The sequence below is a fragment of the Oncorhynchus gorbuscha genome, linkage group LG17 (genome assembly GCF_021184085.1).
Source record: "Oncorhynchus gorbuscha isolate QuinsamMale2020 ecotype Even-year linkage group LG17, OgorEven_v1.0, whole genome shotgun sequence".
Lineage (NCBI taxonomy): Eukaryota > Metazoa > Chordata > Actinopteri > Salmoniformes > Salmonidae > Oncorhynchus > Oncorhynchus gorbuscha.
This window is the reverse complement of record NC_060189.1, coordinates 50,785,754-50,799,294: the sequence shown is the minus strand read 5'-3', so window position 1 is coordinate 50,799,294 and position 13,541 is coordinate 50,785,754. Positions and strand designations below refer to the sequence as shown.

General features: G+C 43.0%; 1 protein-coding gene across 1 annotated transcript in view; it reads left to right on the top strand.

The window, feature by feature from the left end:
• LOC124002159 (large neutral amino acids transporter small subunit 3-like) overlaps nt 1–13,113 on the top strand; it is a 37,970-nt gene extending 24,857 nt beyond the window's left edge. Inside the window, exons 6-15 of the mRNA XM_046309477.1 lie at nt 3,049–3,141; nt 3,349–3,482; nt 3,624–3,778; nt 4,055–4,201; nt 4,546–4,581; nt 4,782–4,893; nt 5,676–5,805; nt 9,131–9,204; nt 9,522–9,645; nt 9,954–13,113. Coding sequence (XP_046165433.1) covers nt 3,049–3,141; nt 3,349–3,482; nt 3,624–3,778; nt 4,055–4,201; nt 4,546–4,581; nt 4,782–4,893; nt 5,676–5,805; nt 9,131–9,204; nt 9,522–9,645; nt 9,954–10,157 — 1,209 coding nt within the window. The 3' untranslated portion in view covers nt 10,158–13,113. The remainder of the gene's footprint in view (nt 1–3,048; nt 3,142–3,348; nt 3,483–3,623; nt 3,779–4,054; nt 4,202–4,545; nt 4,582–4,781; nt 4,894–5,675; nt 5,806–9,130; nt 9,205–9,521; nt 9,646–9,953) is intronic.
• The last annotated feature ends 428 nt before the right edge of the window (nt 13,114–13,541 follow it).

Here is a 13,541-nt window from a genome sequence, read left to right as displayed (position 1 = left end):
CCTTAAGGGACATGCATATACTTACAATTCTAACAGCTTTTTTGTTAGTAGAGCATTTAACCGTCTTAAAATACAGTTCAATTTCTTTTTGTAGGATACGAAAATGTGGTTTTCTGTTTGTAAATTTACATTTGTGTATATGAAATTTGGTCAAAAGAATAATGAAATGAATTACATAAAAATTATTCCGCTTATTTCTATTGTATGTAAAGAATCCAAACAGTACATCTCTCCACAATAGTGTAAAATCTTCATAAATGTGTTCAATTATAAACCTACTGATGTCTTGCCACAGTTTTCTTACATGCATACAATGCCAAAAAAAGATGCACAACTCTTTCTGGGTGGTCATTACAAAAGGAGCAATTTGAGTTGATGTTTTCCTTAAACTTCTTCATATAGTGGTTGGCAGGATGGTGTGTCTTTATATCTGCGTAGGCTGGCACTGGCACAGTGTCGTCGGCACGACACAGGGGGAACTGCTCACAGCTGTTTGTGTTGGGTATTACTTCGGCAGGTTAAGGACGACACTGCTTCTACTGTGCCACCTGCACAATTCCACGCACACACTCATTCACAGCAACCACAACAAAAAATGCATTTTTGTCACGCAGACGCTCAGTACTTGCACAACGTCCTCCAAAAAGACAAGGGAGAGAATGAGTGAGGGAAATAGGAAGGCAACTACAAGACTTCTTGTATATGGCATTTGTTCATTCATAACCCCATATGTCCACATGTTCTACCGTTTCCAAGTAAAAACGGTTTGTTTTGCAAAAGTGCCAGCGACCAAAAAAATGTCTAAAATCAACCTTCTACTTGTGTAGCAATATTATATGCCAAGTCAGAGGCTGTGAATACAAAGCAAGGCTATTCCCCCTGCCTCAGGCTAGCATGTGTCTCCTAAAGCAGCAGAGTAACTGACCTAACACATGTTGCAAAGCTGCGTATTAGGACCCTCTCCATAAAGATGGAACAGCTCATATCGCCACCTGGTGTTACTTTCATGGAATTGCATCTTGAGCACTTCCACTGCCTTCCGGAAGTATTCACACCCCTTTACTTTTCCCAAATGTTGCTGTGTTACAGCCTGAATTTAAAATGGATTACATTTAGATGTTCTGTCACACACCATACCCCGTAATGTCAAAGTGGAATTTTGTTTGTAGAAATGTTTTTTTTATTTGGTTTAAAAAAATTAAAACTGAAATGTCTTGAGTCAATAAGTATTCAAGCCATTGTTATGGCGAGCCTAAATAAGTTCAGGAGTAAAAATGTGCTTAACAAGTCACCTAATAAGTTAATAATAATGTTCAATAATAGTGGTTAATATTTTTTTTTTTGAATGACTACCCCATCTCTCTACCTCGCACATAGAATTATCTGTAAGGTCGCTAAACCAAATAGTGAATTTCAAGCACGGATTCAACCACAAATACCAGGGAGGTTTTTCAATGCCTCGCAAAGAACGACACCGATTGGTAGAATTGTATTTAAAAAAAATTTTTTTTAAAGCAGACACTGAATATCCATTTGAGCATGGTGAAGTTATGAATTACACTTTAGATCGTGTATCAATACACCCAGTCACGACAATGATACAGATGTCCACCCGAACAGTTGCCGGAGAGGAAGGAAACGGCTCAGGGATTTTCACCATGAGGCCAATGGTGACTTTTAAAACAGTTACAGAGTTTAATGGCTGTGATAGGAGAAAACTGAGGATGGATCAACAACATTGTAGTTACTCCACAATACCAACCTAAATTACAGAGTGAAAAGAAGGAAGCCTGTAAAGAATACAAATATTCCTAAACATGCCCACATGTTTGCAACAAGGAAATTACATTTTTGTCCTGAATACAAAGTGTTATGTTTGAGGCAAATCCAACACAACACATCACATTGTATATTTATCATATATTTTCAAGTGTGGTGGTGGCTACATCATGTTGTGGGTATGCTTGTCATCGTCAAGGACAAGGGAGTTTGTTTTTCGGGAAAATAATAAACGGAATACAGCTATAATCGCAGGCAAAATCCTAAAGGAAAACCTGGTTCAGTCTGCTTTCCAACAGACACTGGGAGATGAATTCACCTTTCAACAGGACAATAACCTAAAACACAAGGCCAAATATACACTGGAGTTACTTACCAAGAAGACAGTGAATGTTCCTAAGTGGCCTAGTTACAGTTTTGACTTAAATCTGCATGAAAATCTATGGAAAGACATGAAAATGGTCAAAGACTCCAGCCACCCAAGTCATAGACTGTTCTCTCTGCTACCGCACGGCAAGCGGTACCAGAGCACCAAGTCTGGTACCAAAAGGCTTCTTAACAGCTTCTACCACCCAAGCCATAAGACTCCTGACCTGCTAATCAAAGGGCTACCCAGAACCCTCTTTTACACTGCTGCTACTCTGTTTATTATCTATGCATAGTCACTTTAACTCTACCTACATGTATATATTACCTCGACTAACCAGTGCACCCGCACATTGTTTAATTATTTGTTACTTTTATTTTCTATTTTTTACTTATCTATTTTTTTACTTATCTATTTTTTTACTTAAACATTTCTTAACTTCTTAAAGCGCTGTTGGTTAAGGTCTTGTACATAAGCATTTCACTGTAAGGTGATTGTCATTATTGACAATTATCACATGCACCTGTTGTATTCGGCGCATGTGATAAACACAATTTGATTTGACTTGAAATGGCTGTCTGGCAATGATCAACAATCAACTTGACAGAGCTTGAATATTGTTTTTTGTAAGAATAATGGGCAAATATTGTACAATCCAGGTGTGCAAAGCTCTTAGAGCCTTACCCAGAAAGACTCAGAGCTCTAATCGCCGCCAAAAATGCTTCTACAAAGTATTTCTGCGTTTCATTTTCCATCAATTTGCACAAAAAAAAATCAGTTAATACAGCCACTGCTCACCTGTGATCTTTGTCCAACTTCCTCTCCCTCCCTCTTTTCTATCTCCCACTCTCGCTGTTTCCCATCTCACTACCTCTCTGGCCCCCCTTCTCTCTGTCTCCTAGTTGCCCAACATGTTTGGGAACGTGCGCTCCACTATCCTGTCTCTAATGATCGGCTCCTACGCCTCTTCAGCCGTCACCTTCCCTGGAGTCAAGGTAGGAGAGTTACTCTTCAGTTCCCTCTGGGAGTTTAGGTCAGTGTTTGTTACCTTGAGCACCTTGTGACAAATGTTGATTGGTTTGATTGATTGAGGATACACAGTAAGGCATCACTTGATGGCTTTACTTGATATCGTGATATATTATAGTTGAATTTTCTAACCTCTACTTCTCTCCCTCCATCCCTCTGTTTCTTCCCTCCAGCTGATCTATGATCTAGGTGTGTCCTTCAGGGTGATCATGTGGGTGTGGTCGGGGCTAGCCGGTCTCGTCTTCCTCAACTGCTTCCTCAATTGGCCGGGGGAGTCTTTCCCCGCACCGGAGGACATCAGCTACACGTCAGTATTCATGACAACGTTACTATCATAAACACAACATTACATGACGTAACTCTAACGTTATAGACTGTTACAGTAACCCAAAAATCGTTGAAGGAGTCTCTCTCTCTCTCCCTCTCTCCCTCCCCCTTGCTCCCACAGTAAGGAGGTGAAGCTGAGTGGCATGGTGATGGATGACAAGGTGACGGGGGACAGATTCTACAGTCATGTGACCACGGTGGAAGAGAAGATGGCTGCGAAGCAGCAGGAACCAGATTCCTCGTCAGAGCAGCTCCCAACTGGAGAACAGACACAGGGTGAGGAATAGCATGGGATCAACAACAAAAACGGTTAGAACCAGTCAGAACTAGACATAACTGCTTAGAACCGGATAGTTATATGGAACCGGTCAGAGCTGGTCTTCCATGGCTTCACTCACCAACCAGAATAAATGGACGGTATTGAGTTCAACCCTACTTTAATCTGTTCAATGTAATACAAATGTGTTAACAAATAGAGAAAGTAACTTAGCCTAGTGTCATTATCTCATGTTTAATTCTTACCCCCGCCCCTCCCCTTCTTTCCCCCGACAGGTGGCCCTCCTTTCCGTAGTTCAGTCTGCTCGCCCATCTTCCTGTGGAGTCTCATCACCATGGCGATGACCCAGCTACGCATCATCTTCTTTATGGGCGCCATGAACAAGATGCTGGAGTTCCTGGTTACCCACGGCGACCCACACCGTAAGGACCAATCACTTGTGAAGGCTTTTAAGTCGTGGGCACTGCCCCATTTGCCTTGTGAAAGCAGACTGATTCCGTAGTAGCTCACATTCTGTTTCCCTTCAAGTGATGTTCAACAAAACATGAACGCAGCGGTTAGTCTGCCATTTCTTTATTCTGTCACATATCTTCATATTTATTTTTTGTCAAGTATATTGAGATGACGAAATAAAACTTGACTTGAATATCTGTGGCACCGGATGGTCACAGTTGTCGGAGAATGGCATCTGGGATTTGTTATGATGTCAGTGGGCGTGAATTTGTGACTTCCTTGACTTTCTGTGTGTTTTTTGTTTTGTTTTCAGCCTCTAAGGAGCTATTGATGGAGGCAGAGCAACAAGGTGAGAGGATGAAACAGAGAGAGATCCTGGTTTGGTATTGGAAGCTTGTGTGTGTGCGTTGAGGGGTGTGTTTGTGCGTGCGTGCGTTCGGGCGTGTGAGAGAAAGAGAGTGTGTGTGTGTGTGGTAATGCATAGTGACTGTGTATGTGCATGTACGTATGTGTGTGTGTGTTTTCTGACCGTGTGTCTCCTCTCCTTAGTGGGTTTCTACTCGTCAGTGTTTGGCTCTCTGCAGCTGCTCTGCCTGCTCACCTGTCCTCTGATTGGCTACATCATGGACTGGAGGATGAAGGAGTGCGACGTAGACCAGAGGTGTGCGTGTGTGCGTGCACGTTCGTGTGTGTGTGTGTGCGCGCGTGTGTGTGACAGAGTGAAACGGAGAGAGAACGGAACAAAGAGAAAGAGAGAGAGAACATAGGAACTTCAGTTATAAACTACCCATCTCATCCATCATGCTGATTGGACAGTGTTTATACTTACAGCCCACCAAGAAAATCTCTGGGCCCTAGGTATTTTATATGCATGTGCCTATTGGTGCCTGGGATGCAGTAATACAAAATCACCCCTAGATGGCGACATAAGCTGTTCAGCCCTATGGAGAGAAGGACAGGAGGTGACTAAAATCGGTCAATCAGCTGTCTTTATTGTTTTTTAAATCTTTATTTAACAAGGCAAGTCAGTTAAGAACAAATTCTTATTTACAATGACGGCCTACACCGGCCAAACCTGGACAACCCTGGGCAAATTGCGCGCCACCCTATGGGGACTCGCAATCACGGCCGGTTGTGATACAGCCTGGATTCAAACCAGGGTGTCTGTAGTGACGCTTCTAGCACCGAGATGATGTGCCTTAGACCACTGCGCCACTCTCTTTAAGGGAGAAGTAATTCAGAAAGGACCAAGCATGGCATGTTGAGAGAGAGCCCGGGTTGTGTTCATTAGACATCGAACTAAAGAAAACGGACTAAAATGCTACTTTTCGCTTTCCTGTTTAAATGTCTTCTGTGGTGTTCCCTAATAAACACAACCCTTGGTATTTTCCTGATACTTACATTTTTAAAATATTTTTTTCATCCCTGACCTCTTCTTTCCAGCCAACCTGAACCCCCGAAGAGAGACAGGAAGATCCAGAAACTGACAAACGCCATCCGTGCTTTCATCATCACCAACGTTCTACTGGTCACCTTCGGAGTCATCCAGATGATAGACAACCTGCCTGTACAGGTAAGAAGACAGCCACATGACCCTACCACACACAGCTCATCTGGGATGCGTTCAACAGGACACAGCGTTGTGGAAATGTTTCCGATAGGAATATATGGGGGGCCTCCCGAGTGGCGCAGTGGTCTAAGGCTGTGCCACTAGAGATCCTGGTACGAGTCCAGGCTCAGTCGCTGCCGGCCGCGACCAGGACACCCATGGGGCGGTGCACAATCAGCCCAGCGTCGCCCTGGTTAGGGGATGTTCTTGTTCCATCACGCTGTTGGGACTTTCTGTGGCGGACCGGGCGCAATGCACGCTGACACGGTTGCCAGGAGGACGGTGTTTCCTCCGTCACATTGGTGCGACTGGCTTCCGGGTTAAGCGGTGTCAAGAAACAGTGCGGCTTAGCAGGGTTGTTTCGAAGGATGCACGGCTGTTTGGAGGACAAGAATGCTGAGTTGCATCCAAAGAACACCATACCTACTGTGAAGCATGGGGGTGGAAACATCATGCTTTGGGGCTGTTTTTCTGAAAAGGGACCAGGACGACTGATCCGTGTAAAGGAAAGAATGAATGGGGCCATGTATCGTGAGATTTTGAGTGAAAACCACCTTACATCAGCAAGGGCATTGAAGATGAAACGTGGCTGGGTCTTTCAGCATGACAATGATCCCAAACACACCGCCCGGGCAACGAAAGAGTGGCTTCGTAAGAAGCATTTCAAGGTCCTGGAGTGGTCTAGCCAGTCTCCAGATCTCAACCCCATAGAAAATCTTTGGAGGGAGTTGAAAGTCTGTGTTGCCCAGCAACAGCCCCAAAACATCACTGCTCTAGAGGAGATCTGCATGGAGGAATGGGCCAAAATACCAGCAACAGTGTGTGAAAACCTTGTGAAGACTTACAGAAAACATTTGACCTCTGTCATTGCCAACAAAGGGTATATAACAAAGTATTGAGATAAACTGACGCGACCAAGTGACGGAGATGCAACCTATGAATGAATAGGCTGCTGTAACGCTACCAGGGCCATGTTCAGTTGCAAAACGTTCTCAAACGTTTCAGATATAAATTCCATCAACAGATGAGATGTTAGTTCTTATTCAAAGTGTCCGAAATAGCATTTATATCTGAACGTTCCAAAAACGTTGCGTCCTACTGAACGCGCGCCCAGGTTGTTAATTATAGCTGGCAAATGAGGTAACATGACTGAACAAGGTGTAGCCTTAACAAATGGTTAACGGTAAGGTCCGCATGTGGCCTAGTTTTAGTACGGCTCGCGATATGCTTGATTAATGTCAAATGCGGCCCGCCAATGCAAGATAGAAAGAAAAAAACCGTAGCGGCAGTATTATGGGTCATACACTATATATCCAAAAGTATATGGACACCCCTTCAAATTAACGGATTCAACTATTTCAACCACACACAGGTGTATAAAATCGAGCACACAAGCCATGCAATCTCCATTGATGAACATTGGCAGTAGAATGGCCTTACTGAAGAGCTCAGTGACTTTCAACATGATACTGTCACCTTTCCAACAAGTCAGTTCTCAAATTGCGGTTATTGTGAAGTGGAAATGTCTAGGAGCAACACTGGCAGGCCACATAAGCGCACAGAACGGAACTGTTGAGTACTGAAGCCCATAGGCATAAAAATCATCTGTCCTGGGTTGCAACACTCACTACCGAGTTCCAAACGGCTTCTTGAAGCAACTTCAGCACAAAAACTGTTCTTCAGGAGCTTCATGAAATGGGTTTTCATGACCGAGCAGCTGCACACAAGCCTAAGATCACCATGCGCCATGCCAAGCGTCGGCTGGAGTGGTGTAAAGCTCACACTGGAGCAGTGGAAACACGTTCTCTGAAGTGATGAATCACATTTCCCCATCTGGCAGTCAGACGGACAAATCTGGGTTTGGTTGATGAAAGAGGAACGCTACCTGCCCGAATGCATAGTGCCAACTGTAAAGTTTGGTGGAGGAGGAATAATGGTCTGTGGCTGTTTTTCATGGTTCGGGCTAGGCCTCTTAGTTCCAGCGTAGGGAAATCCTAACACTACAGCATAAAATTACATTCTAGATGATTCTGTGCTTCCAACTTTGTGGCAACAGTTTGGGGAAGGCCCTTTCCTGTTTCAGAATGACAATGCCCCCGTGCACAAAGTGGTATTCATACAGAAGTGGTTTGTTGAGATCAGTGTGGAAGAACTTGACTGGCCTGCACATAGCCCTGACCTCAACCCCATCAAACACCTTTGGGATGAATTGGAACGCCGACTGCGAGCCAGGCGTTATTGCCCGACCACACCAATGCTCTTGTGGCTGAATGGAAGCAAGTCCCAGCAGCAATGTTCCAGCATCTAGTGGACAGCCTTCCCAGAAGAGTGGATGTGGTTATTGCAGCAAAGGGGGACCAACTCCATATTAATGCCTATTAATGCCTATTAATGCCTATGCATATTAATGCCTATTATTTTGGAATGAGATGTTCCACATACTTTTGGTCATGTAGTCTATCTTTTGAACGTTAAGGGCTAGAATCAAGCCGTTTTCTCTGAGGAAAAGATTGAGACTTGGCTACATTGACTACAGAACCTGGCTCTGAAATACAGTGGGGAAAGTGGACGGGTTAAGTGAAACTACAAATTCAAAGGCTTTTCTATACTTGTCTATAGTCAAGGGAGATAAAAAAAAACATAGCTAGACCGTTGTTTTACTATTAATCTCAATGCTGCTATTGTTTTTCATTTCATAAAGAGGCTTGTGTTTCTTAACCAGCCAAAGGGTAGCTAACTAGAAGGCTGGTGGTGACTGGTTAGCTATGGGGATACAAGAGAGTCGCCAGCGTGATGTGTATAATCGGAGGCTGAGCCTGAGTGGAGCCTGTCTGCCCACACTCATTGCTTGCTCCCCCTCAGCTCACCAGCTGATGTAGGTTGTGTCTGCTGGGTGTGATGTGTCGTTCCCACTGCTTAACAAAACCGCGCTGCACATCTGTGCTGCTAATATTAATTGTGGTTATCACTGGAAAGCTCTCAATCTCTGCAAAAACTCTTGTCCAGTCTAAACCATATGTTTAGTTTGTATATGTTTAGTGTTTAGTATATGTTTAGTGTTTAGTATATGTTTAGTGTTTAGTATATGTTTAGGGCCACAATGGAACCTTTTCGTGTCGTCCTTGATGATTTTAAAATGCGGCAGTATCCACGTGTGTGGTTGTGTTGTGTTTTTAAATGGCCAAATAAAATGAACAATTTCTCTCCCTCTCCATCCCCCTATCCTTTTATTTTCCTAATACCCCCCCCCCTTTCTCTCTCCTTCGCCTTCTCTTTCCCTCCCTCCCAGATAATTTCCTTCATCGTCCACACCATGGTCAGGGGTTTCGTCCACTCCTGTGCCGGAGGACTCTATGCTGCCGTGTAAGTACATTACAACGTCAACTAAACACATTGTTGGACGCTTGCTTTCCAGAACATTCCACCCTATGATCGCTATGATCGTCTCAGTAAGATCCGTAGGTGTGTGTGTGTCAGATAGCTTTGGGAATTGTTTGTTGCACAATTTAGAAAAAACTATATTACATATCAATAGCAGTGAAAGGTTAAAGTATTGGATACAATTCACAAATTGCTACAAACACAAAAAAAAATCAAAAATATGTATTATCTTAATAAAACACAGGTAAGGTGCTGTCAGTGTTGATTGGGGAGGTAACCATACATCCCGCCCCTTCCAGATATCCGTCCAATCACTTTGGGACATTGACGGGGATGCAGTCGATGATCAGCGCGCTATTCGCTCTCCTCCAGCAGCCTCTCTTCGTCATCATGGTGGGACACCTGGGAGGAGACCCCTACTGGGTGAGGCTACACACACACACACACACACACACACACACACACACACACACACACACACACACACACACACACACACACACACACACACACACACACACGTACACAGAGCATACACACACACATGCATGCAGACACACACAGCACACACGATGACATTCGTGCTTTGCCATTGTACTACTGAGATTGTAAGGCAAATTAATACATTCATGTGAATAGGCAGAAACAGACAATTGAGGCAATAAGATTTATTAGAAAGGTATGTCTCAAACACGTTAGTTCTCTGACTAACTCTATCTTCCGATCAACAGATCAACCTGAGCCTGCTCATTGCCTCATTGGCTGGATTCCTGTTGCCCGGATACCTGATCTATCACCGTAGGAACCTGATGCGAGAGAAGGTGGAGGAGTGTGAGAGGGAGGCCGCTAACCAATCAGAAAGAGAGAGACAAACCTTACGGCAACCAGAAAATGGCCATACCAAAAACCATACTAATGGACATCTCAGCAATTAAGCTTAAGAATCTTGACCAAACTAACTGTCAAATATCATAGTCATTAATTGTAAAATATCATTATAGACCATCGTCATGACGATGACAAATGATGGTTGTCATTTTCGGACAGTGATGACAATATTGTGCACTGGAGTTTGGACATGTCACCCTTAAGCCCTTTTTAATTTGACATCAAAATACACACTCAATACACTCATTTTTGTTTTAGGTATGACATGCCAAAGAAATCCTAAAATATACATTTAACTAATATTTATTTTAGTTAAAAACATAATTTCATGCCTAAACGTGAAATAGAAAATCTCAATGGAAATTGAGGTTCGGCAATTCAATAATTAAGCAATAAAATTTACACTGACCAGAAATTCCATGAAGGTTATTGGTACCATTTCAGGTCACCCTTCCACCAACCAGAAGCACAACTCTCAGTATTCTGTAGTAGACAGGAAGTAGATTTATTTCACTATCAGATTGGCTGGTGTAACATTGAACTACCTCCCCCACCCAACTCTCACCACCCCAGTCACTTCATTAATTTAGGCCTAGCAGCCAGTCTGGTACTAATATTTTATTGGTCGTTGTTTGTTTGTCTTTTCCGGTTCACTCCCTGTATCTATACTTGTCTTTATTGTGTCTTTACATCTAGCGGAGAATACAGATTAGGAGGAGACATGGTGGAGAAGGGGAACCACAGTTTCCCCGTACATGTGCCCAGACCACCAGCCCATGGGGCCTGCACATCCCTATTAATTTGACTATCAATCTGCACCTGCAATCTTTCCCTGTGTCCCCTTCTTTATCTCCATGTCAGACCTGTCATTGTAAGTCCACTAAGTACTATGCCCACTTGGTCAAGTCTGCGGCTATGTCCGAAATGGCACCCTATTCCCTAATAGGAAATAGGGTGCCATGTGAGACAGAACCGAGGTTTTGAGATGACATCATCCATTGTTATTTCCGCCAATCATAGCTAAGTTCAGGACAGTGGTACGGTATGCGAGGTGTTGTGCAGGCACAGCCTAGTTTGCAGCAACATTGATGGAATTTTGCTTTTAGATAATCATGTCATTGAACTTGTTGCGTATGATAAAATTGCAACGGGAAATGTCTGTGTAGTTCAAGAGAAATGCCAATCGGTACCCATCACCGAAACCTTTCAAGGTGAGCTGTTACAAAGGAGCTCTTACAAAGAGCTGTAGATTAGTTTAAAAGAAAAGTATATATATAAATGTGGGCAAGAAAGAGCACTTGTCAGAAGCTGATTCAATCTGGTCAAACAGCCCACCAACCAACCATCTTGAAATGTTAAACCGTGTTTACAGTACTGTACGAGATAATATAGATGTACAGATGTGTTGCTCAAATCAACTCCAAAAGCTGGTTGAATCTGATCAACCAACCGTCTTCGGTATTCAAAAACAATACATTATTTACAGCTAACAGCCCTCGATGAGGTCAAATAAAACAGTATTTTACAGTTCATAGTATTGTATTTGGTCAAATAAAAGTGTTGCTAGTTAACAGTACTGTATTAGGTCAAATATAACAAACAGTATTACTAGTTAACAAGTAATGTATGAGGTAAGGTGGATGCACCTGAACCCCGATATCACTGTCCCCATGACAACGACAGTAGAACCACCTCATTGGAGCAGGGCTTCATTTAGCAGGTGCATTGGAGCTACTAGGCTATTTATTTAGTGTGCATCCCACTAAATCCCTCTGTAGGGTATGGGGTGCCATTTGTGATGGAGACCGCGTGCGTGACTTAGTAGCGCTTGAATCTGAAAGAGAATATTGTAATGTATGTATGTAATGATATGTAATAAATTGAATGTGTGTGCTTTATTGTAAGTGCCTGGGAAGCAAGTATTTTGGTGGTAGCCTGGTCTCAGATCTGTTTGTGCTTTCCCCAACTCTATTGCAAGACAAACATGGCACGTTTGAAAAGGAGTTGACACGATTGCACAAACAGACTGGCACTCTGGCTACTTTTGTGCCATGTAATGGTATGTGTAGTACCTATAGTGTCCGAATTGCACTATGAGAATGTAAAGCTATAGTTTTGCTATATATATATATATATATATATGCGCTTGGAATGTTTTCTCATCTTTTTAAGACATGAGAGTTTGCTTTGCCATTTATTTTATTTGAGCATCAGAAGAAGAAAAAAAATGTTGGTTCATCCACATCACAGTTGCTCTCCAACTATGCCTCTCAAGAGTAGGAGTGGTGATCTAGGACCAGTTTAGCCTTTTAGATCAGAATGAATTAGATAACATGGACAGGGGGGGGGACCTGATCCTAGATCTGTACTCCAACTCTGAGATGCTTTATGATTACATGCGCAGAACATGGGGCAACTTTCACATACTGTGCTTCCACCTCTGTGTTGGAGAACATTCATCATTATCACTGATCTTATTCCATTTGTAATAATAAGATCATATTATGCGGGCAATGTGGTGAAGAGAATGTAAGAGGATCCAAAACAATGTATTATAAATAGGCTTTGAATAGAAAATGTCATATTTAAAGACACGCTCCGGAACTTTGAATTTTTTCAACCTCCCGCTTAGGGTTGGATGCGTCCATGTGTAGTTCATACATGCCTAATTACTGTCTTACTTCATTAGCCACGAAGGCCCAACTGTTTTCTGGAAGCTGTGTGGCGCCATTTCCCCCCCACGTAGGCCAGCCCCTCGCTATTTGAGTGACAGCTAGCAGGATGCAAACACAGCAGAGAGAGAGCAATGACATGGTGCACATATCTGCACATATGTGACGTAACAATAGTACTTCATTTCCGGGGACCACTTTTGGCTCGTGGTCATTACTTTCAGAACTACTGGCTAAAAAAGTTTACAAAGTACCGGAGAATCTCTTTAAGTGTTTTTACTGATGTTCTGGGGCACTTCTCTTTGTGAAGTAATAAATGAACAGATTTCAACTTGCGAGCCTGCATTTTATTGGTTTCTAGTGAACACGACCCAAGTGTGGGTCATTAGGTCATCCCCTGGCTGAGGGATTACGGAACAGTGGACTTGACAGACCAACTCTACAGAACCCAAACATGGCTGGTGAGTAACCTTCTCAAACTGTAATAAGACACATGTGAACTTTGATTTTCTAGGATAAGATAAGGGTGTAACATAAGGCTACAACAACAGGGCAAAGTGAAGTGTCTTTTAGTTAGCAAGGAGTCTTCTAGTAGAAACTGACCTAAGATCAGTTGTGTGTTTCCTCCACAATCGTTTTTAAGGAAGGGATTGCTGTTGAGTAAACTGATCCTATATCTGTGTATAAGGGCAACTTGTTATAGCCTACCTGGAAGGGGGACGCAAACTGCAGATACCTTTTCTTTGCAATATTGTGACT